Below are 20,984 nucleotides of genomic sequence, written 5' to 3'. Positions count from 1 at the left end.
CTATCCTAACTGATTTCAGGTAATCCTACTTAATGGAGCACGATTTGTATCTACTATACCCTAACACACTTTCAATCTTCACGACTCTCTTTCTTTTGATGTAATTTTATTCACAAAAGTTTCCTTTGAAACCATTAAGAAGTCATGACTAACTTTAATTCTCTATGGCCACAATAGGGCATACCTATTACTGAAGTTGCCATAGCGGCACTAATTTGGTAACAAATTATTTTGAACGAAGTCAAATTTTATTGCAATTTTGGACATGATTTTATTGTTGAATGGCATTCGTATTTAAGACGCGACTTTATAATTGTTTAAGATGTGACTTACAATTGAATGAATGATAATCATATTTAAAGCTATTTTCCTCGCGATTTTAGCATTAACTTTCTTTGGAAGTTTGTTGTCCAGCCGTAGCAATTTTGAACTTGCTAAAGTCCGGTAAGCTAGTAGCACAGGCTTGCTCATTCAGGCTCTAAGCAAGTGTTTGAGAAATCAGTTGTGTGCGAAATTGAACTAATATCTGAAGGGTGAGACTAATATATATAATAGAGAGCAAACATACGAGTGATGCTCAAATTAGTTTCGTCTTGGAACAGAGATGTCCTTTATGTGTGTTTAATTTGTAAACATTGTTTATTATAGTTGATCCACATTCAGTAGAATAAAATTGTTTGTTTACCAATTTTATCAGTGGATTTAATCAAATATTTTGGTATCAGAGCCGACCACAATGTAGCAAAAGCATCAAAAGAAGCTTTGATAAATGCATGCAACATAGGAAACAGACAAACTGAAAGAATAAGCAAACATTATAGAAGAGAACTCGAAAAGAAAAACACAAATTGCTAATGAATTTAGAAGCCAACTCTATACAGGAGACCAGTACAGAATGTAGATGACTTCACTACACGGTATGGCTTCAATGTGACACAATTCAAGTTGGAGGTACAATCGAAAATACAATTACAATTCATTTTCTTTCTATCTTTGTAGTAATTTATTGAGGTGGCTCCAATAAACTGGAGAAGTTTCTTCAGAAGTTATAGGGAGGGTGGAAGAGCACCACTTGTGTGAAATGCCGGTCAAACAATAGTTACCAGCAAAACAACGATTGGTTGGGAAGAAGAAAATAAAAAGAGATGAAGCAATAACTTTTTACCGTTACAACTGGATGACTTCTCAGCAACCCTAGAGGGAAGAAGTCTCTGAACATTGCATAGCAATTACAGGCACAGCTCCAAAAGTAGGCTTAGCATTTGTTCAGAGAGCCTACCCCTTCATCGTATGTTGAACTAAATCTTTACATCTCCAGCTGTAGTCGTGGGATAAGTGCAATATCCCTCTGAAGATCAACAGGCGTACAGCTCTCTGAGCAGGATGACATGTTGCACAAATGTTTTTGTATGATGGAATACGCTGTGATAAGAACACATTTTACTTCACGACTGGAGCAGTTACTTTGCACACTTCAACGTTGAAGCCGCAGTCCATAAGAAACAGCAGCCATGCACGCTGCTGTTCGGAAAGTCTGTCCCTTGGGCCTTTTACTTCAACAAGCTTTGCTTCACCTTTATAATTGTCGTGAAAACGCCAAAGCAAGAGATCAGGCATTCCACTCGACCAGCTCCGATAATCTTGAGCCAAATGCCTGCAAATTGATGCAAGACAAGGACCCCCAATGCATGTGACAGCAGCACGAAGCTCAGCCAAGGAATGCTTTTCCCAGTTCACTCCCCTGCAGGCTGTTCCTGCATGTAACTCCCATGACGTGATAAGAATTTCTTCTGCCATGCCATCATTAATCTTTCCCAGAAGTCCCTCTATAAGGCTCTTTCTGGCTGCATAAAAGCTATCTGTCTCCAGATCTAAGGGAGCTGTCTGCAGAATGAAAAAATTACATGTCTCAACACACAAATAGGGTATTATGATAGAAAAGACAGAAATCCTTATAAAATAAAAGCATAACAGAAACAAGCGAGCGAAAGGTAGTAGAATTTATAAATGAAATGAAAACAAAAAAGACAGTACCCGATCTAGCTAAAATTTTAATAATAGAGGTTCTCATTTATAGCAAATTTAATTGCATATTACCCAAATGGGAATTCAACAGCACACAAACATTTGTAAGGTGTAATGCTTTTCATTTGTACCACCTCGTGTTTTAATTCAAATGTCTTAATGAACAATCTATCCATGATCATTTGAAAATCATTTCCTATATAGTTACTCTATATGGTGAAGATGACAGGTAATGCAACCTTATATAAGAGCGTACAATATACAGTCAATTAGTTAAGGCTCTCCATTCTTGTCACAGGTTCAACTCTTACCATCGCTTTCCTACTTCCCATCCAAATTACCTTCCATTTCAGCAACAAATATTAGGAGGAAAACAAAAAATCTGCTGCTAACTCAACAGAGTGTCCTTAGTGATGTCTGTAGCTGTAATTGATTTGGCAGAATACTCCCAAACCAAATCAGCAACAGAGATTAAGGCCATTTTAGACAAGGATATTCAATTTAAGGTTGAAGAAGTACTAACCTCATTTTGAATCCATTGAATAAGAGACAGGTTAAATAGCTTCACACAAATGAAACAACGAAACACATAGTGAAGATTGGAAGATTGGTCTTCCATATGACTGAATCCTATATCAGTTTTAACTCAGCATTTTTATCCGGGTGTTATCAATGTATTTGCCCATTGCCACTTGGATCAATTAGCTAAAACAAGCACATTTAAACTCTGCATTTTCAAAGAATAATCCTTTTTCTGCCAGGAAGAAACAGTAATACAGGAGCTCCCATTTTCAATGCCACCAGAGAAACTTGTTCTAAATAATCTGGTGTCAGAATAATTTAACATTGCCTCATTGACAGATACCTAAACAGTGTTAAGAACCCACATAAAAGCAGTAAACGCACAATATCTCTTACTCGCACAGAGCATGTCATAATTTCGGGGTTTAAAAGAATCATAACAGTCCCTCAAGCTTCAATAGTATAAACTCAAAGATTTGCCCCTGTGAACTGCAAGGAAAATTTAGCTCACCTTAGACCAAGTGCAACTAACAAGATGTATTCCATTCTAAACCAATAGCAATTTACTACAACTTTCAGCTCTTTTACTGAATCACTAGCCATTTAAATAATAAAAGATAATTGCTGTTATTGGCCAAAAATCACTTCAAGAAACCCAATGTTTTCACTCCGGCATGTAACCTACTTTGAACATATGTAATCAGCACCAAAAAAGAGAGGTATACTGTCCTGAACCTGGAAAGTTGAGAAATTGAATAATCACAAAGAGTACCTGAAACTTGGTGCAAAAGGCATTTGGCACATCAGCAAACATAATATCCCACATCAAAAGCCCAAAAATAGTCAACCAAATGCCACTCTCTGTATGGACACCCATCCATGCACCTCCTTCTCCAGCGTAATACTGCAAAGCAAGTTCTTCCACTCCACATTGCTCTCCATCTTCACCATAAAATATACTCCTCATTCCTGTCTTACTGTTTAATGGTCTACCTTGAATATGAACCTAATCACATTAACCCAACTAAAACTATCTCAATAAACAGTTACATGTAATCAGAGACCCTTTGAGATAATTAAAGGCATGATCCTGAATTAGAATACATTTGCAGTCTTGTAGCTTAAATCAGTTAAAGCTGGTTATCTAAAGGATTACCTCAGTTATCTTCCTTTTAACAGATTGTGAATAACTAGGAGTTCTCCAGCGCCTAGGTGGCCTTCCCAGTCGTAGAACCCGCCTTTGTAAGGCCAATCTTGAACCAGCACGAACCCAGGGATCAAGTAACCCATCCTCAGCAACTTGAAGACTCTCATTTATACGTCCCACATGTTCCAGGTCAACTGATAGCCTCAGTGTCCAGTATCCCCTTCTTCTGTCAGAAATGAAATTAACCAGAAGGCGCTTTAGTAGCTTGATAGCTTCAATATACCTGAAACAAAGAAAGATAATCAGACATATTCACCAAAAAGAAGAAACATCCAGATTGACAGTATCAAGCAAATAACTCCCTAAGCAATAACAAAGGACCAAATTTCACAAAAACCGATAATGATGGATGCTACAGAACACCCATGAGCAAGAGCTTGATAATAAATTCACAATACCATGATACTCTCTCAGATATGATAAAACTTATCCAGAATCAATTTCCTTCAACAAAACAAAATTGATATATTAAACCCAATCATCTTTCTTTCTTTTATTTTCAATTTAACAGAAACCCCATTTAACATAGTCACCATTGCAGAGGCATTCCATAGAATAGTAGATCAGATATAGTGTATCACATACTACATGTCCTTCAACCATAGATTCAAAATGGTAAGACAGGTCCAAGAAGATAATAAGCCAGGTTCCATTAGTACACTACTATCACAGATGGTAGGAACCCTGTTATCTGATTAAGTTTACATTGAACATGTTTAGAGGAGCAATGCATAGGTCATATCACTACCACTGTGTTCATTTGTATCATATAGGCCACTGAAAAGATGGGATTACATCTGTAAACTGGTCTTGTTGCGCTAAAGCTCTTACAAATGCATAGACATATAAATAAGTTACACTAACAAAAGTACATGAAAAACCAACATGTTAATCTTTGTGACAAATGAAATTCGTTACCATCACTAGCTATTAGAGACTAAAGTGTGCATAAATTATTAGCAAATCCCCTGATTACAATAATATTATGCTTCTTGGTCACATGCGGTAGGGCCAAGCTCTAACTAGATATCATCTTGCTTTCAACATTTCAAGCTCGGTCACATGAGCTCTTTACCATGCAGAGCATTAGATGACGTTGGGCTTCTCGGATATGGTTGATTGCCCCTAATTCGGGCCAGCTAGTCACAGCAATGTTACTTGAGGCTTTCCACATTTGAAGAAGTAAGAAGATCTCCAAATACCACCAATAACAAAAAAGAATGCTAGACTAGCACCGGATATTTTCTGGTAAAGTACTCAAACTAGTCCAAACAGGGAATTAACCATTCCTGGCATTCTTAAACAACTACGATCACACAATCATGGCTTTTATAGCATTACATTCTCTCCACCACTATTTAAAGCTGCTTGTTTCAACGTTCTTCACCATCCCTTGCTCTGACTGTGTAACAAACTGTCAATATAAGTCATTTACCCATCCCAAATTTCAACAGCTGCTGATCTTTAAAAGTAACATGCATGAAACACAAGCTTCTGATATTTGTTTCTTGTTAAAACCAAACATTGAAACCCCAATCATTTGGCTAACATTAAGGATCAAAGGACTTAAGAAGCTTTGAGATCTCTATTACATGACATGATTTCTCATCAGTGACCTTACTAGCTTTTGAGATTACGTTCCCATATAGTTCCATTTACTGGTGCGGTTCAACAATCTTGGTAAACTTGGTTTGGAACACATGATACTAGGTCAAGCAACCAAACCTCTTAGCCAAGCTACTTATTCTTAAATCTTAACCAACCACCGAGGGATGGTCTTTGCCCTTTCCCTAGTACACGAGTTGTTTGATACGAGGAAGTCATACTCTCAGCTGTTTACTGAATTACAATGTCTCATCTCAAGTACAACAACAGACTATCCAAACACAACAGTATGAAGCATAAGGAGGCAATTTCTCTGCAGTGTGTTGTAACCAAAGTTCCAATGGATAGCTTGTATTCCCCTTTCGAAGTTGCTGCTTTCCAGAAGCAGTACAACAAAATCTTTGACTCGATAAAGATAATTTACTAAACAATCTTGATTGTAGAAAGGAAAAAAAAAAGTGAGACAACAATGAAAGTGCTGTTCTCAGTTGCTAGTTTCTCTCTGCTGGCAATATTGACAAGAGCCACAAAAACATAGAAGCCTCAGAAAAATAGAACGCAAAATGACTAGTTGATCACATAGTAAATGTATACTAACTAGAATCTTCGTACCTCAGCTCACGCTCAAGGAATGAAACACCTAACAAGACCACCTTAGAGTAGACCCATGAAGCTGAAAAACATGACAAAAATGTATCTATTGATCCAGCAGTTGATGATTGGACTGCTTGTACAGGATTGAAGATGCGGTGGTCAGAAACCTCTATGCACCTTGAAACCAACTCAGAATTATTTAAATCCAGAGATTCATCCATAATTTGTGCAACCTCAATTGCCTAGAGAGCAGATTTGTATGCATATTAAAGATTAAACAAAGAAGCATAAAGGGAAAAAAATGGATTTAAGTGGTAAAGCATACCTCCTCATAAGAAAGCAGTTCGTTTCTATGTCTAAAAATATGGTCTGACAATATACAGTTGTAAGTTGGATACTTAATAATTCCTAAATCAACAAGTAAAAATGACGATAAGTCCTGCTCCCCATTCAAGAAGAATAGCCGCTGCAAAAAGCAAAAGATCAAAATGACCATTATAGAGGAAGATCCAATAAGTATTAGTATATCAGAATTCAGGAAGTACCTCAGCTCGCCAAATAAGAGACTCAGCTGATGCAGTTACTCGAACACAGACTGCAGTTTTTAGTAAAATCAAACTCAGGAGGTTGGAGCTGCATGAACAACAGATGGAGGTAAGGTACATGAGATCTCAAGCCAAACTATGCATTTTTACAAACTCCAAGAAAACACTCATCATACCAGATATTGTCCTTGTATGAAGATAGAAGTGAACTAATCAAATCTTGTTTTTTCATAACAGGAGTGCACTTTTTATGTCTCTTCCAATACGTCCGCGTAAAATTCTGCGACCCATCAACACAAATAAAAGGTCAAAAGCTAAAATTTCAAGTGTGCACAGATACAAATCAGAAGTGACAACTCCTACTAGTCAAGAGCATGTAGTTTGACAAGATAAAATTCAAAAAGGCAAAAGATATGCAATCAAAAAATGTTTTACTTTGTAATCAAGACATGCAAGCCACTGTCATCAGCATGATCGGATGAAAGGCAACTCCTAATCAGCATGAAAGACTTAAAGGTCCTAAGCTTGATGATTTTGACAAGGAGCGCACCATATTCTGTTTGTTTTGTTAAGTGAAAGTTTGGAGTGCTAATTCATCTTAAAGGCTGATATTGGAATTTGTGGTGTTAGGTAGCACAATGCTCCAAAAAAGTAGCAATTCCTATCTTGTAAACAAATCATAGTTATGAATTATACATTATGCTAATATGTTTGAGGAAATGTAAACGGATACTGTACCAATGTCAAGTTAGAAATTGGCATGACTAGAAGAGTACAGATAATTTATTGGTTGAACCAAAAGAGTAATATTCACTTAAACAAATGCACTATTTTGACCCTTCACCTGTAAGAAAGTATGGAACGAAAGCTGCTTTTACAGACCCAACTGTAATGATTATGTAAGGCATTTCTGCATTTATCTTTAGCGCCAATATGAAACATTCAAATTTGCTGGAATCAAAGTAATCACAAAGGAGTTGGAAGGGAATTACTATTACAAATCGCCAGTAGGCAAGAAATATCATGTAAGGAGATGGGAAAGAAAAAAAAAAAGAAAAAGCCATCAGGTTGCAACACATTTATGAACTAACAACAAATGTACTGTTGATATGACACTAGGTGGGACAGCATTTCCATCCGGCAAGAATTTCACTGGGTATTGCAGGAAGAAAAGGTAATGGAGTGAAAAATCATATCTTAATTAGAAAGGCAAAGAGAGATAGGAATCAGACACATTTTAAACATCAGACTAACTGCAACCTCAAATCCATTTTAAGGCTAAGGCGTTAAGACAACAATCAGATCAGAAGATTAAGACCAATTTAGAAGAACTTTTAAGGAAGCAAAAGCAAGAGAGAAATTTTCAATTGAATATTCTATTGATCACAAGATATTTAACTTGTGTGCAAGTGCAGAAGTGTTTTCTTAAAAAACAGATACCAGAAAATGCTTCTAAGAACAGATTGACATAGGAAATGTAACATTCAAAAGACTGAGGTTATGAGACAACTGATGCAGAGGTGACTTTGACAGCGTTTGGACGATTATCATAATTAAGAAGCAAGGTCATTCTAACCTCTTAAGACAGCATAAATTAAGCTGGACTCATGACGCATGGTGTAGAAAATAGAGTAAAAAACAATTCAATGTAGGCTTAGAAGCTTACAGCAACAATGAAAATTAAAATAAGGTCAAAAAATACAAATAAATCTATATACACTATCACGGTTGGATGAATGACACATAAACAAATTTTGAATTTCAAATTCAAATTTTACACGTGTCATATATCTAACAGTGATAGTGTATATACTGACAGTGTATACAAGATTAATCCCAAAAAATACAGGTGAATGTATGAAGGGTCATAAATACAGTAAAGAGCAGAGTCGCAGCAATACATCAACTGTTACCTAGCATAATGAATGCCATTTTGACCCCCAAAAAAAAAACAGAACAAAAAACAAAAAAGACAACAACCTCAACGTAGGCAATTTCTAGATACTTTGTCATGAGATCATTTTTAGATTAATCTTTTTAATACTAGCTGATTTATAATTTTCTTTCTATGAGTGGGCTTTACATGCAAACTCACATATGAAAAGATTTTTTTAAATTTTGAGTAAAGGTTGAATAACATCTGTAATAAAATATACTTCCTTAAAAAATTGCATGGCTTCCTTATATCCGTCCCACAAAATTCCTAATCGGCTAATTACTTACCAAAATTCTTCAAGTAGATTGACATTGACTAAATTCAACTTAACCCCCTCCTTTGCTGCCCTACCACCACCTAGATACAGAAAAATATGGTCCAACATAGAAGGCCATTTGGTTGTTCGTTGTCCATATGTTTGTGGTTTAAATATCCTCCTTTTTATTAGGCTTTTAGGTTAAACAGATGTTAAGAATGCAAGGGAATGTTGTTAATTCATGGCCTTGAATGGGGACATTTGGCCTTGTCAAACTGACAGGACAGGTAAGTGAGATTTTAGAAACCTCAAGGGTGTTAAGAAACATTATGAGAAACTTCAGGAGAGGTTTCGGAAATTATCCCAAATAAGAAAGTGGTAAGGAATACCAGGAAACAGATGAGAAAATAATGTACTGTAAAGAGGGGTCTATCTAACATTTACTATTTAAAAATCAATGAAGCCAAGAACCGTTATCCTATTGGACAAATATGAAAGCTAAGATCCAGAGCCTAAGTTATAGTCATAATTTAAGAAATTTATGGCCCGTATCTGTCCACACAGTGAACCTTTTTCTGCGTAGTCATCAGAAGCCAATTGTTTGCTTTTGGAGCATAAACTATGGGACCATTCAACTTAAGAAGGAACCATCCATAATGCTCCATCTTATGCGTTTGCAAAATGTACAATGGATACAAACAGGTAAGCACAATTAAAGTGAAGCAAGTCCAAAAAAGAGATTAGTATTCTAGTTTAGGAGAAAATCAGAGTCAAGAGCATCAGCATTTAGTTCTTCTGTTAAAATACTTTCAAGTTTTTGGGCCAAATGCCATGGAAAACACAGCTACGCCTACACTCTCCAGAATCCCGGATACTCAACTAAAATAGGTAAATACTTGGGTTCATCCAACACAACCACCAATAGACTCAGTAAAAGATGCACTTGTCCACAAAAAGAACACATGTCCTTTAGATCAGTTAACATAACTAATAAACCAGTATCAGCAGACAGCAATGACCAATGGCTGAGAACAAGCAGAAACCACAAACTATGTGTTTCATAACTGTGGGCCCCAGCATTATGTGCTTCATGCACAGTTCAGCACACAGGAACAGCTACACTGTAAGCTCTATGAAATGAAAATAAGTACCTTGTATGCTATTGCCATGTTAATAACTTCTACCAAGTCAAGATTCTTCCATAGATAAAGAGAAAACAAGGTAACTTATTAATTATTTCAATGAACATCTTTATGATGAATCGAGAAAACCTGCCTGTTCATTAATCTACCGAGGGAAGGGAAAGAAGAGGGAGGAGGAGGAAGAAAGGAGAGAAAGAGGGAGAGAGAGGAGAAAGGGAGGGGGTGGTAGTGGTGGTGGGGTGTTGCTGGGGGACGGTGGTGGTGGGTGGTGGTGAGTGAAAGAAGAAGGTAATTTTTTATTTATTATATTTATTCATTTTTTAGGTGTATTTAGTTGTATTTGATATGTGTGTTTTGGAGTTGTTTTTGGAATTTTTTACTGTAGATCCCACAAACAAAAACAGTTTTTCACAATAAGTCTCAATCCATACAGAGCCAAAATTTTTCTGTGAAGCACAAAATGCTATATGCAGACCTCGTCGATGACACTATTGACCAGTTCCCGCAGCTCACCAACGTTCAGTACATTCAAGATCTCCTTTAAGTCATCTTCTTGGACATTATTGTCTGATTCAATGGAACATAGGAAGCCTGCTTCTGGATTACAATAAGATAGAAAATTTGAATTGTAAACTTCCAAAAACTGAATACTCTAATATATAAAACTTACAAAACTTGTGTACCAGAAAGTTCTTTGATAGCCCCTTCACAGTCAAGTATCTCGGTGTATGAGATATTGGACATCCTAAACCATGGCCCTGAAGAAGAAGAGCAAAATAATCAGGCCATAGATTTCTTAGCTCTAACCTCTCCCATTATGAGTAAGCATCTCATACGAAGCGAGGTTGGTACGCGGAGTGTAGTAAGAGCCATAACCCAGGAAGTAACTAGAAATAGATTATCGACCTCAATCATTACCAATGCTTTCAATTTTTGAATTGAATATTTTGTTACATTCCTACCAGAATGCTACTTGGTCTTAGGTACCAGTTTTATCAACATGGGAATATTACAAATGCTACACGCAATTCATTTATTGTAACAAGTAAAGTTCAAACTTCAACATCAAAAGACAACAAAATTCTCTCTAGTTAGTTGTGTTTAGAAGCCTCACAATGATTTTTAAAAAAAAAATCCACTCATTTCAAGTACCGTCAAAATTGTCTCCCCATGCAGACAACTAGAAGCAAAGTGGATGTTACCCAAGTGCTTAAAACTTTTCGAGCTCTAGGCCAGCCTTTGATCATTTTCAAGAACATCCTCATGCTACTGACTGGTTATACTTCATTTGTATATCACACAACAAGACAGACTGAATAGCAATACTACAGCATAAGTTGTCTTTGCAACCAGGAATTGCTACCTTCCTAAAGTTGACTAAAATGAAAAGCAAATCTGTAGAATTCTTCAACTATAATCTGTTAAATAAATGAAAAGGATGCCTGATAAGGAAGACCTTTTCTTGTATAAAGCCGAGCAAAGAGCCTCTGACTGTCATCCGAAAGCAAGGTCAAGCGTTCTGTTCAAGGTAGATACGTAATGCATAAGCCACCAGCGGGATCTTGAACTTCAAACAATTATTAAATTTTTACCAAGGAAAGTCTTTTCTCCATCAGTCAAAAGATGTGAATGGCTCTTTAAAACCTCTTGTATCATTAGAACAAGGTTCTGCTGATATCCTGTCATGCCTGGAGGACGAGTCTTCGCAGAATCAACAGCATACACAGCATGTCTCCACAAGGACTTGAAAAGTTTCCAACTGTCACAATCTTTTCCATCAAGTACTGACTTATTTTGACAGAAAATTTGAATAGGGACAACAGCAAGAGCATGCTGTGGAACAGAAGTCACATGACCCTGCAGAATGATCAAGACAATCAAAACCTAGTGAAAATCAGGGAAAAAAAGATACTTTCAGCAACTAGCAGATGCAGCTATTGCATGCAATTGTGTGGTGTCAAGCAATATAAAGGAATCTTGGCAGGTACATAAGTTAAGGCAACAATTGTGAACTTGATAAAGCACTCCAAACAATCTCCTGTTGAAATTCACTTTCATGGTTGAAGATGGCACTATTGTAGTTAATGTTTTTCTGTATTATCCCCTCGAGGTTCTCTTAAACCTTGAGTCCCAACCTAGCTTCAGGGCTTGTGTCAATAGGAAGTATTAAATGCCAATTTCCCATTTTTCTTTTCATTTTCCTTTTCCACTGTTTGCTGCTATTTAAGTTCTTCAAGGAAACCAACTTTATCTGTATGGGCATTGGTGTAGAGATTTGACTCAATATGAGGTTCACATGATGTTGAAGCACCAATCCAAGCTCATGTATGACATGAAATATGATCCTTCATTCTTCAGCTTTGCCCTTTTTAGGGGCTTCAACTACGTCAATTATTTTGCTTATATTAGGGTTCTTGTATATTTAGAGGCAAAAGAAAAGGTAGGGTCCATGCCAAATCCTGCCCCCCACTCCAAAACACACACTTTGGAGGTGGATTTACTTTTCAAAGGCCTCTGAGATAAAGAAGCAAGTGCACTAGAATCATCTCTGCTGCTTCTGCAGGAGCAATCATGTGAACTTTCTTGTTTCTTTTCAACTACATTACTGAGTGGCAGTGCATTCCCATTTAGTTATAAAGACATGAGATACTGAGATAAAGTTTCCATTTACATTCTTGACCCAACACAGTGCTTTCTATGTTATGCATCACACCATCTGAACTAAGCATGAAGTGGACACTATGAACCATCCCAAACATACTACTTCTTCTGAATCATTTACTTTGTCACACCTTCTAGTTTGGCACATCCCACAAACACTGTCACCTATTCCAACAAAGTCAGTACTTTCCATGTTACATCCCAATTGTACCTCACTAAACAATCAATGTAGATACCAACTTTTGGTCATCTCGCAGCTTATTTATGAGAGTGTTTCTGGTATCCAAGATTTGATTCCTAAAAGATCATACCCTGTCCCAAGTTCTGCAAAAAATTGTGGTAATACTACATTGCTTCGAAAAAGTTTCCCACTTGAAGGTAAAAATCACATGAGTTCAACATGCAGAAAAAAGAGAGTCGAATATAAATACACACACACACACAGAGATCCAATCATTACATGTGGTAAAGGTACAACCTTAACCACAAAGCAAGATGGTAAAATGAAGATGCCAGACCAGAACATTTGACAGAACAACCATTGGATACTTCTAGTTTAGCAGGGAACTAAGTACCTCAAAATATAGGTGGAACTTGTCTATTAGGGGAGATAGATGCTCAGCCAACTTGCGTGGTAGAAAACCGATCACATTATTACACCCACGATCTGCAGAAACGACCTGGTTCAAAGAGTCATTACTGGTTGCTAAAAGGACAAATCAGAAGCACAAAGACAACAACCTTAATAGCATTTGGATCTTTGGGATTCTCAGGGTCTCTTGAGAGGATCATCTTTGTCTGAAGAGTTAACTCTGTTTGATCAGCAAACTTTCTGCCAACAATGAATGTTTGAAGAGACAACTCTGATAGTTCATCATCCTCCATGGGTTCCTGCCTATCTTTTTCAGACACCTTCCCTTCAGAAGGCAGTGAAGGGGAATCAACATCATTCTCGATTACTTCATCATTAACTGGCTTATCTGCATAACCTGCTACTTCATTGTTTCCAGTAGCAACTGACTCCAATGGCCATTCCACTTGATTGCTACTGCATTTTTCAAAACATTCTGTGTCATCATATCCATGATGTCTGTACCATCTAATACCATTAATTGAATCACTCTCAGCAACATCAACAACTTCAGCAGAATCCAACACAACAGAATGAACTTTAACTTTGGATCTTGAGCAAAAGTTCAACTGAAAAAGGGTACGCTGACTTAATTTCCGCTTAGTTCCTCTAACAATGCATGCATCTACAATCATTAATTGAAGTCATAAGCAAGGAATAAAGATGCACATTCAAATTAAATTTAAAAAGAAATGGAATCTAGAAGGAAAACAAGAACACAGAGGTTCTTCAAATCTATCAATATATACAATTGCCCCTACTTGACATCTATATTCTATACTATAAAGATGAAGTTTTGAAAAGCAAAAATGAAAATAAGAATTGCATTCTAGAGATTAAAACTTTCTGACATTATTGACCTGACATTGAAGGATAGGAAATAAGAAACCCAATAGGAAATAAAAAATACATACTCTCTCATTCATCAGTTCCCTTCATTAGAAAAACAACTCTTAAAAATATTCAGAAACAAAATAGATACCCAGTTCTTCTGCTCAAGCTGTGAAATTCAATAAGACTCTTCATAAATTTTTTTTTTTGAAGAATTACCTAAACGAGAATTGCTGACGATAGCATCACAAGGTTCAGTCCCTCTAGCAAGACATGCATCTGAAAAATCAGTAATTGAAAGCATAAGCATCCATAAATACCAAAAGTAGGAAAAATAAAATAAAAAAGTTATCATTATCCATCACATATACTATTATTCCTAATTCCACAATGCTTTCAAACTTTCTCCAGCATTTAATCTATTCAAATTAAAAAAACAGACACTCTTTTCCAACAAACCTGTTTCCCTTCATTCAAAATAAAAACAAAAACCAAAAGAACACCACAATTATTTTACATCAACACTACCAAACATCATTCCTTTAATTATTAAAATGTAAAAAAAAAAAAAAAAAAAGTCATAACAACAACACACCTAAGTGAGAGTTGATGACGTCATTGTCTCCAGGAACTTCGACGCCGCAAATCGGACAACTAACCAGCTCCGGAGCACCATTTTTATCATCACCCGAGCTGGTTTCATCATCAACCTCTTCTTTCTTCCACAAATTCAATGTGCTCTAAAAATGACGCAAAAAAATAAAAAAAAAATTCAGGAACAAAAAATAAAAATTGACTTTTTCAACAATCAAATGAATAGAACTCTGAATTTACCTCAGGCGAAGGGAGAGCGGAGGAGATGATGGAATGGCGATTAGGTAGAAAACGACGCCGTTTGCCAATCAATCTTTTCAAACTTTCTCGCCCGGTCAGCATTGATAGTAGTCTTCGATTCAATCCAATCCAATCGAAGCTATAACGCGATGAGAAGAGGAGGGAGGAGGTGCGAAAGGACTGTTGCGAGTGTGTGTTGTGTGTGTTTTTTGAGCTGAAAGCGTCAATGGATTTGGGGGGTGTGCAGATACAAAAACTATAGTATATAAAATAAAGGGAGGAATGGTGGGAAACTGGGAAGGTTTGAGTGTTTGACCCTCCGTCCCGCCAAATGATGGTGGGATGATCTTTGAGATTTTCGAAACTTCTAGCGGAAGATTCTACCGGTAGACATATTTTATAAATATATTTTACTAGTTTGATGGCAAAATCACACATTTAAATTTGTATGCACGTGAATAATATTTGAACATTATGGAACTAAAAATACTTGAAAAATTAGCACTCTTTCCGTCCCATAAAATATGTTGTTTATTTAATATGTCGTTCATTTTTTAAAAAACATACAATTTATATATAGTGATGTTAGTAAGAAAGTGAATTTTTATTTTCCTCTTATATCTAGTGATGGGTCAGCAAATCATTTTTTATTTGACATATTAATAATTGCAGGGAATAAATGGTAAACACATGAAGGGTAAAGATATGTGTTTGGATATAAGATTATTTGAGATAATTTTTTGGAATAAATAAGGTGTAAATCAAACACAAAAATTTCATTGAAACAAATGAGTTGAGAAAAAAGATAAAATTTCATTGAAAAATGTGAGTTGACTTTTCTAAAATAACAATTAATTTGAAATAAGAAAAAATGACAAACATGACAAATTTTATGGAAGGAAGGGAGGGTGATTTTTAGTCAGAGACTACTATTTTTATGCCAATTATAACTCCTAATTCTTTTATTCTTTTTTTTATAACCAAATTTTGCTTTTTTTAAATGCTTATTCTTGTGTCATGTACAAGACATTAAAATTATTACAATTTTATTATCTCATGATTTTTTATATCTACAAAAGCTATGATACATGTCTTTGCTATTTTATATGTACCTCAATAGGTATGTCATTATCCTTACTCAAGTTTTTAAATTTTTCCAAAATTTGGATTATTCTTTTAAAATTTGATTACATGTTTTATATAGTTAATTAAAAAGTATGAGTATTTTTTAAATACACAACATACAAAAAAAATTTTTGACTATAAGAACGGATATTATATAGATATAATACAAATATTTACTGCCTCTCAAATAAATTTTGCCAGTGACATAAGTAAATGATGGAGGATGTTATGGGTATGTAACTCACAAGGCAGACTCCCAATTTCAAAAAGAAAAAGAAAACTTTTAACAAAAAAAAAAAAAGAGGAAGGATGTTGTGGGTGGTATTTGTGAATCAAAACATTGGCGATGGACTGGAAGCAAGACAAGTGCTAGTTAAACTACTTGCTCATTAACTAGGTATTTCACAAATAACCACTAATATAACCAAGAACATGATTGAAAATTGTATTCAGCTGTTTTGGTTCCTTCAAGAATTTCTTGCATAGGATAAAACAGCATAAACTACATATTCTCCATGACATCTGCCCTACCAAAGAACATGAAATGGAGAGCTCACACACTGTGACATCCATTAAAAAAGATAACAAAGGTCACCTATTCTATTGGTTTCCTCTTCCGACCAAGAACAGGAGCTCTTTGCAATCTTGGTCCACCCATCCGCCACTTCTTGAATGCCGCAGTGGACAATTGACCAGCCTCATATACTTCAAATTAATAGCCACATGATCAACATTCAAAACTCTGATTTCTAAAATGAAAACAGGGCAACAGAAAAGGAACACAGAGATGAAAACGAAACAACCAAATGATTATTATATTTGTCTTACATTTGGCCTCTTCATTTGTTAGCAGTGTTAAGTGCTTGGGAGCCACTGCAGATGCAGCAGTATGTGCCTTTACAAGAACCTCCTTGTATCTGGTCTGAAATGCAACTAGGAGGAAAGGTCCAATGGTTTTGTCACCAACCCTATTTATCAAGAATTCGCATAAGAATAACATGTGGTAAGCCACAAATGTCATCCTCAGGTGAGTTTGATGAATGGTAACATTAAAGGTTAGTTTGATGAAAATGTTCATCAATCTCATGAGTTACATGTTAGTTTATGAAAGATTTGCAATAGAAACTAAATAACATCATCAGGTGTAAAATAACTTAGGGAGCCAATTTATTGGAGTATTTTTCCCTTTTCTTTTTGAATGTGTTGAATCAACCTCAAGATAAGAACCAAAATCGGATCTGGACAATTCATCATAAAATGGAGTCGGCATTCATCACCCACTCATTGCTGGTTCTTCCTTATCTCATTCTCTCTTTCCTTTCACATACCAATTCACACCCACTCAACATACATAGCCATATGTATATAATCCTAAAATAAAAACTAGGCAGATGGAGATGAATGAAGTTCATACTAGATTAAAAGTTTAATTAAAGGGGCTACTTGAGAGATTAGTGGTCAGTAAAGAAGAAAAGGTTCATTCCTCTTTTCATTCCCATATCAGGTGGAATAGGGGTTGTGGATCAATGGTTGTGATACCATAGCTGTATCGTGGCTTGAGGTGGGGACGAGCAAAGAGGAAGTGGTAAAAGGGAGCCATTGATCATTGGTGATTGTTATGCTTCCTAGGATAAGCAAAATATTTCAGCCCATCTATTAACCAACAGATGGGGAAACTAATAATTTTCTTGGACGCTGCTTTCTATGGATAGAAAACTTACTTCCAGCGGAGATAACCAGTAGACAAACAAACCCCAAAAGTTGCCGCTAGCATCATGTATATAACTGCACTTTCGTACATTCAATTATACTTAGCTATGGTTGAATGCAAACTTGCAACACTGTTTACTTCTCAGCTAAGACACATTGCTGTTTGTTATAAAGATAAGATTTTTTACTTGACATACTTTGAATTAGTATTGTAAGTTAGTCGATGTTCTTTCAACTTCTGAGCTCAGCAAATATTCTTTCTAGTTGCAGAATAAGTTTTAAAAATTTTGTTCATTAATTATGCTTGTCTTTCTATATAAGATCGAAGGTTAGTCACAACAGCGTGCTAATTCTTTCTTTTTACTCCTGTTGGTTCAAAAAAATTACAAAAGAGAACGAACTGATGATTATTGTATCTGAAATAAAAACCAACAAACTTCTTGCTGATAGGATTTACCTATTGCTTGAAACTACAGGCATATTTTCTGGAAAAACCTTCCAATCATATACGAGCAAATAGCAAGGATTTAGAGAATATAAGCGGTAAGAAAAGGGAAGAATAGAAGGTGGAATACACAGACAAGTATAACCGCTCAATCATGGTTCTCCAACTTAAAATTTCTTTTGTTATCTTGACTGTCTCGTCCATTTTGTTTTTCCTTTCTGTTCTCAGCACAATTTACTAAGGATTCGTTAAGGAAAAGGAAATCCATGTCTTTTTTTTTAGACCAATCCAATGAACTTTGCAGCAAATACTAAGAAGTTTACTTCAGCAAATTGGTTTACCAGACTGCTCTCCTCACTGCTCCCCTAGGGTTGTAAAAAGAGTGCAAGCATAAAAGAAAAGGGCAAAGCACCAAACACGTTCTCTATTTCCAATCCTGTTTAGGTTCCAGATTTTCAGACCAAAAGAAGTTAATGTCATTGCCAACAAGCCTTCGAAAAACCATATAGTTCCTGCAGACTTCAATTTCAACATACTTTTAGCTTTGATATTCTTTTCTCTTACTCAACCAGAAATATTTTAACCTTTAAACATCTTCGTGATGCTTTCTGCTGATAATCTCTCGACAACACCTTTTCAGGCTAAGTTCTATTTCTAAAAAATTCAAGAGATCAAAATTCATTTCTTTAAAAGTTAGCAAATAAAAAATTATTGTAGATGCTGATGGCATGATATGAATTACATTGTGCTGTGACAAATTCTGGACCAAACTAATCTTAGCATGCTTTAACTTAAGATGTTGAAGGAATAAGTTTTGGTCGTATGCTTAACCATAACAAAAAAAAGATGGCATGATTTTGAGATTCCATTCTTTCATTCAAGTTGAATAAGATCCTCTGACATGACAGGATATTTCCATAACATAATTATTAGAAGTTTTCGATGGATGTTGGTTGTATGAGGATTAAAGACTGGGAAAAGCTCATATACATGAAATTTAAGACAAAGTCAAACATTAGGCATAGATGAAGCAGATATAGACCAAAATCTTAATAAAAACTTACAGTGGTGCTATTTTGAGTCCTAGTTCATAGAAATACTGGCATCGACCTCTTAGATCCACATGTGCAGCATCAGCCTCAATTTCCTTGCGTGTTCTAGAACTGGTGGAAGCCTCAAAAAAATAATTAAATTGACCAAAATAAATGTTATCAAAACTTTCATGAATAAAACTACAGACATTCAAGAATTGACATGATGTTCGGAGAACTTCAAAGTCATCCCAAAAGCATCATACAATTACGTGACGTACACCACTCATTCTGATGTAAATTAATTTGATATTTTTGATGAACAAACTGCTTGAGAGACTAAATTGGAAAAGCCCAGGAATCCACAAAGAATGAATAAAACCACCACCCATCTTATTACCATATCACGTCCTAATCACCAGCTAAGTCTGTAGCTAAGTACAATAGGAATTATTTTGATTTGTTGCATTGTCTTCATGAAGATTTACAGCACACAGACACACATATTACATTCTAACGCTTAAATGATAGATCTTGATTGCATATTAGTGAAAACTATATTAAAATACAAACATATTATAGCACCATCCTTAAAAGAAAATCATAAGAACTCATGTATGGGACAAAACTTGTGAGAAGAAAATATTATCAAATAGTGGGATGAGTTTTACACTTTTCTGAAATACGGCGGAACGTCGACGGCTACCACTCCTCTCACATGTAAATCACGAGCTAGCCAAAATGGTAATTCTACTTTCGCACCGGCTTCAACCTGAACTTACGAGAAACAATCACTAACACCACACAAATGCACAGAAAAAGCACGCATAGAGTCACCCCTCTGCCCAAAAATCACTGACAGATCACCTCATTTGTATCATCACTAGAATCAAGTAGCCCGAAACAGTCCGCTGCCTGCTGGAATACAGCTGGTAAAATCTTTTTTTTTTCCCATTGAGAAGAAAGAAATCATCAACAATTGTTAAAAAAACCAAAAAATTATAGTAATGAATTTGCAAAGCTGTAAGAAATTGAAATTCTTCTGTTTACCTCCTCTTCAGCTAAAACATCATCAATATCATAATAATTCGCCATATTAAGAAGTTGAAATTCTTCTTCTTCCGAGGGAAGGACAAGATTGATTTTGCAGAAATTTTGGGAGGGAGGAATGGGGGATGAGAATGGAGGGAAAATGTTCTGATTTATTTTTAGGAGAATTCGAAAAGAGGGTCGAGTTGATTTTGATGTACTTCTTTCAAACTATGTAAATTTATTGATCAAGCCCTTTTACATGTAAGTGTTTTTATATTTCACCCCAGGATGTATTTGATGTTTGGGTGACACTTCTTCTAGTGGCTAGAAATGTAAAACAAACTAGCTGCTCATGAGTCATTCAGGTCGGTTTGTATCAGGTTCATGTTTAAGTTACTCGTTGAACTATTTGAACATCAAATTCGGTCTTTTTCAAACGAGTTGAGATTGGCTCCACTTATGAATAATTCGTTTAGACTCATTTGTATATTTATTGAAACTAGTACTCCTAATTTTCGTAATAATTATGTAGATTTAGTTTGTCTTGATTGATTAGGATTTTGTTTTGTTTTTTTAAAAAAACCTTCTTATATTTGGTAAAATAATTTCTCATTAAATAAAATAATTAAATTGGTTAAACTTTTTAAATTGTAAATTTATATAAGAATTTCAAGCACACGTTTGAATTTATGTCATATGAGTCTAGATTAAGGTCTAGTTTGAATTCGAAATTATTTTAATGAGTCAAACTTGAATATAAATTTTGACTTATTTATTGTACTAGTCAAGATCGAGAAGTTTTTTTTCTTCGAATGACTTGAAGAAATCCAGAAGAACCTAGAGAGAACTTAG

General features: G+C 35.6%; 2 protein-coding genes across 3 annotated transcripts; both read right to left on the bottom strand.

The window, feature by feature from the left end:
* Positions 1–834: 834 nt before the first annotated feature.
* Positions 835–15,144, bottom strand: LOC113736847 (fanconi-associated nuclease 1 homolog). 2 transcript variants are annotated; one of them, XM_027264019.2, is made up of 16 exons: positions 14,790–15,142; positions 14,551–14,695; positions 14,175–14,234; positions 13,235–13,749; positions 13,069–13,173; positions 11,425–11,689; positions 11,289–11,351; positions 10,516–10,590; positions 10,308–10,429; positions 6,675–6,778; positions 6,499–6,586; positions 6,279–6,419; positions 5,972–6,195; positions 3,704–3,977; positions 3,320–3,553; positions 835–1,884 (listed from the first exon to the last, which is right to left on the bottom strand). In XM_027264019.2, exons 1-16 carry the CDS (start codon positions 14,889–14,891, stop codon positions 1,441–1,443), a joined length of 2,961 nt encoding a protein of 986 aa, XP_027119820.1. In that variant the 5' UTR covers positions 14,892–15,142; the 3' UTR covers positions 835–1,440. The 2 variants fall into 2 exon arrangements, with proteins under 2 accessions (XP_027119820.1, XP_071900794.1); XM_072044693.1 differs by lacking the exon at positions 835–1,884 and adding an exon at positions 1,914–3,036 and having other exon boundaries at positions 14,790–15,144.
* Positions 15,145–16,314: 1,170 nt separating this feature from the next.
* LOC113737183 (uncharacterized) lies at positions 16,315–20,371 on the bottom strand. The gene is made up of 6 exons (XM_027264447.2): positions 20,151–20,371; positions 19,968–20,039; positions 19,772–19,872; positions 19,134–19,232; positions 16,743–16,882; positions 16,315–16,619 (listed from the first exon to the last, which is right to left on the bottom strand). Exons 1-6 carry the CDS (start codon positions 20,193–20,195, stop codon positions 16,510–16,512), a joined length of 567 nt encoding a protein of 188 aa, XP_027120248.1. The 5' UTR covers positions 20,196–20,371; the 3' UTR covers positions 16,315–16,509.
* Positions 20,372–20,984: the final 613 nt, after the last annotated feature.

Source organism: Coffea arabica, chromosome 3e, assembly GCF_036785885.1.
Source record: "Coffea arabica cultivar ET-39 chromosome 3e, Coffea Arabica ET-39 HiFi, whole genome shotgun sequence".
NCBI lineage: Eukaryota > Viridiplantae > Streptophyta > Magnoliopsida > Gentianales > Rubiaceae > Coffea > Coffea arabica.
This window is presented reverse-complemented; position numbering and strand designations above follow the sequence as displayed.

What these genes read in the sequence shown, in the direction of transcription:
- LOC113737183 (XM_027264447.2), bottom strand. Translation starts at nt 20,195, where the DNA reads ATGGCGAATTATTATGATATTGATGATGTTTTAGCTGAAGAGGAG. An exon ending in GGACTCAAAATAGCACCACT is followed by an intron (nt 16,883 to 19,133) that starts GTAAGTTTTTAT and finishes CTTGATAAATAG; the next exon opens with GGTTGGTGACAAAACCATTG. An exon ending in AACAAATGAAGAGGCCAAAT is followed by an intron (nt 16,620 to 16,742) that starts GTAAGACAAATA and finishes ATTAATTTGAAG; the next exon opens with TATATGAGGCTGGTCAATTG.
- LOC113736847 (XM_027264019.2), bottom strand. Translation starts at nt 14,891, where the DNA reads ATGCTGACCGGGCGAGAAAGTTTGAAAAGATTGATTGGCAAACGGCGT. An exon ending in CCGCTCTCCCTTCGCCTGAG is followed by an intron (nt 14,696 to 14,789) that starts GTAAATTCAGAG and finishes CGTCATTTTTAG; the next exon opens with AGCACATTGAATTTGTGGAA. An exon ending in AAGATCCAAATGCTATTAAG is followed by an intron (nt 13,174 to 13,234) that starts GTTGTTGTCTTT and finishes TCTTTGAACCAG; the next exon opens with GTCGTTTCTGCAGATCGTGG.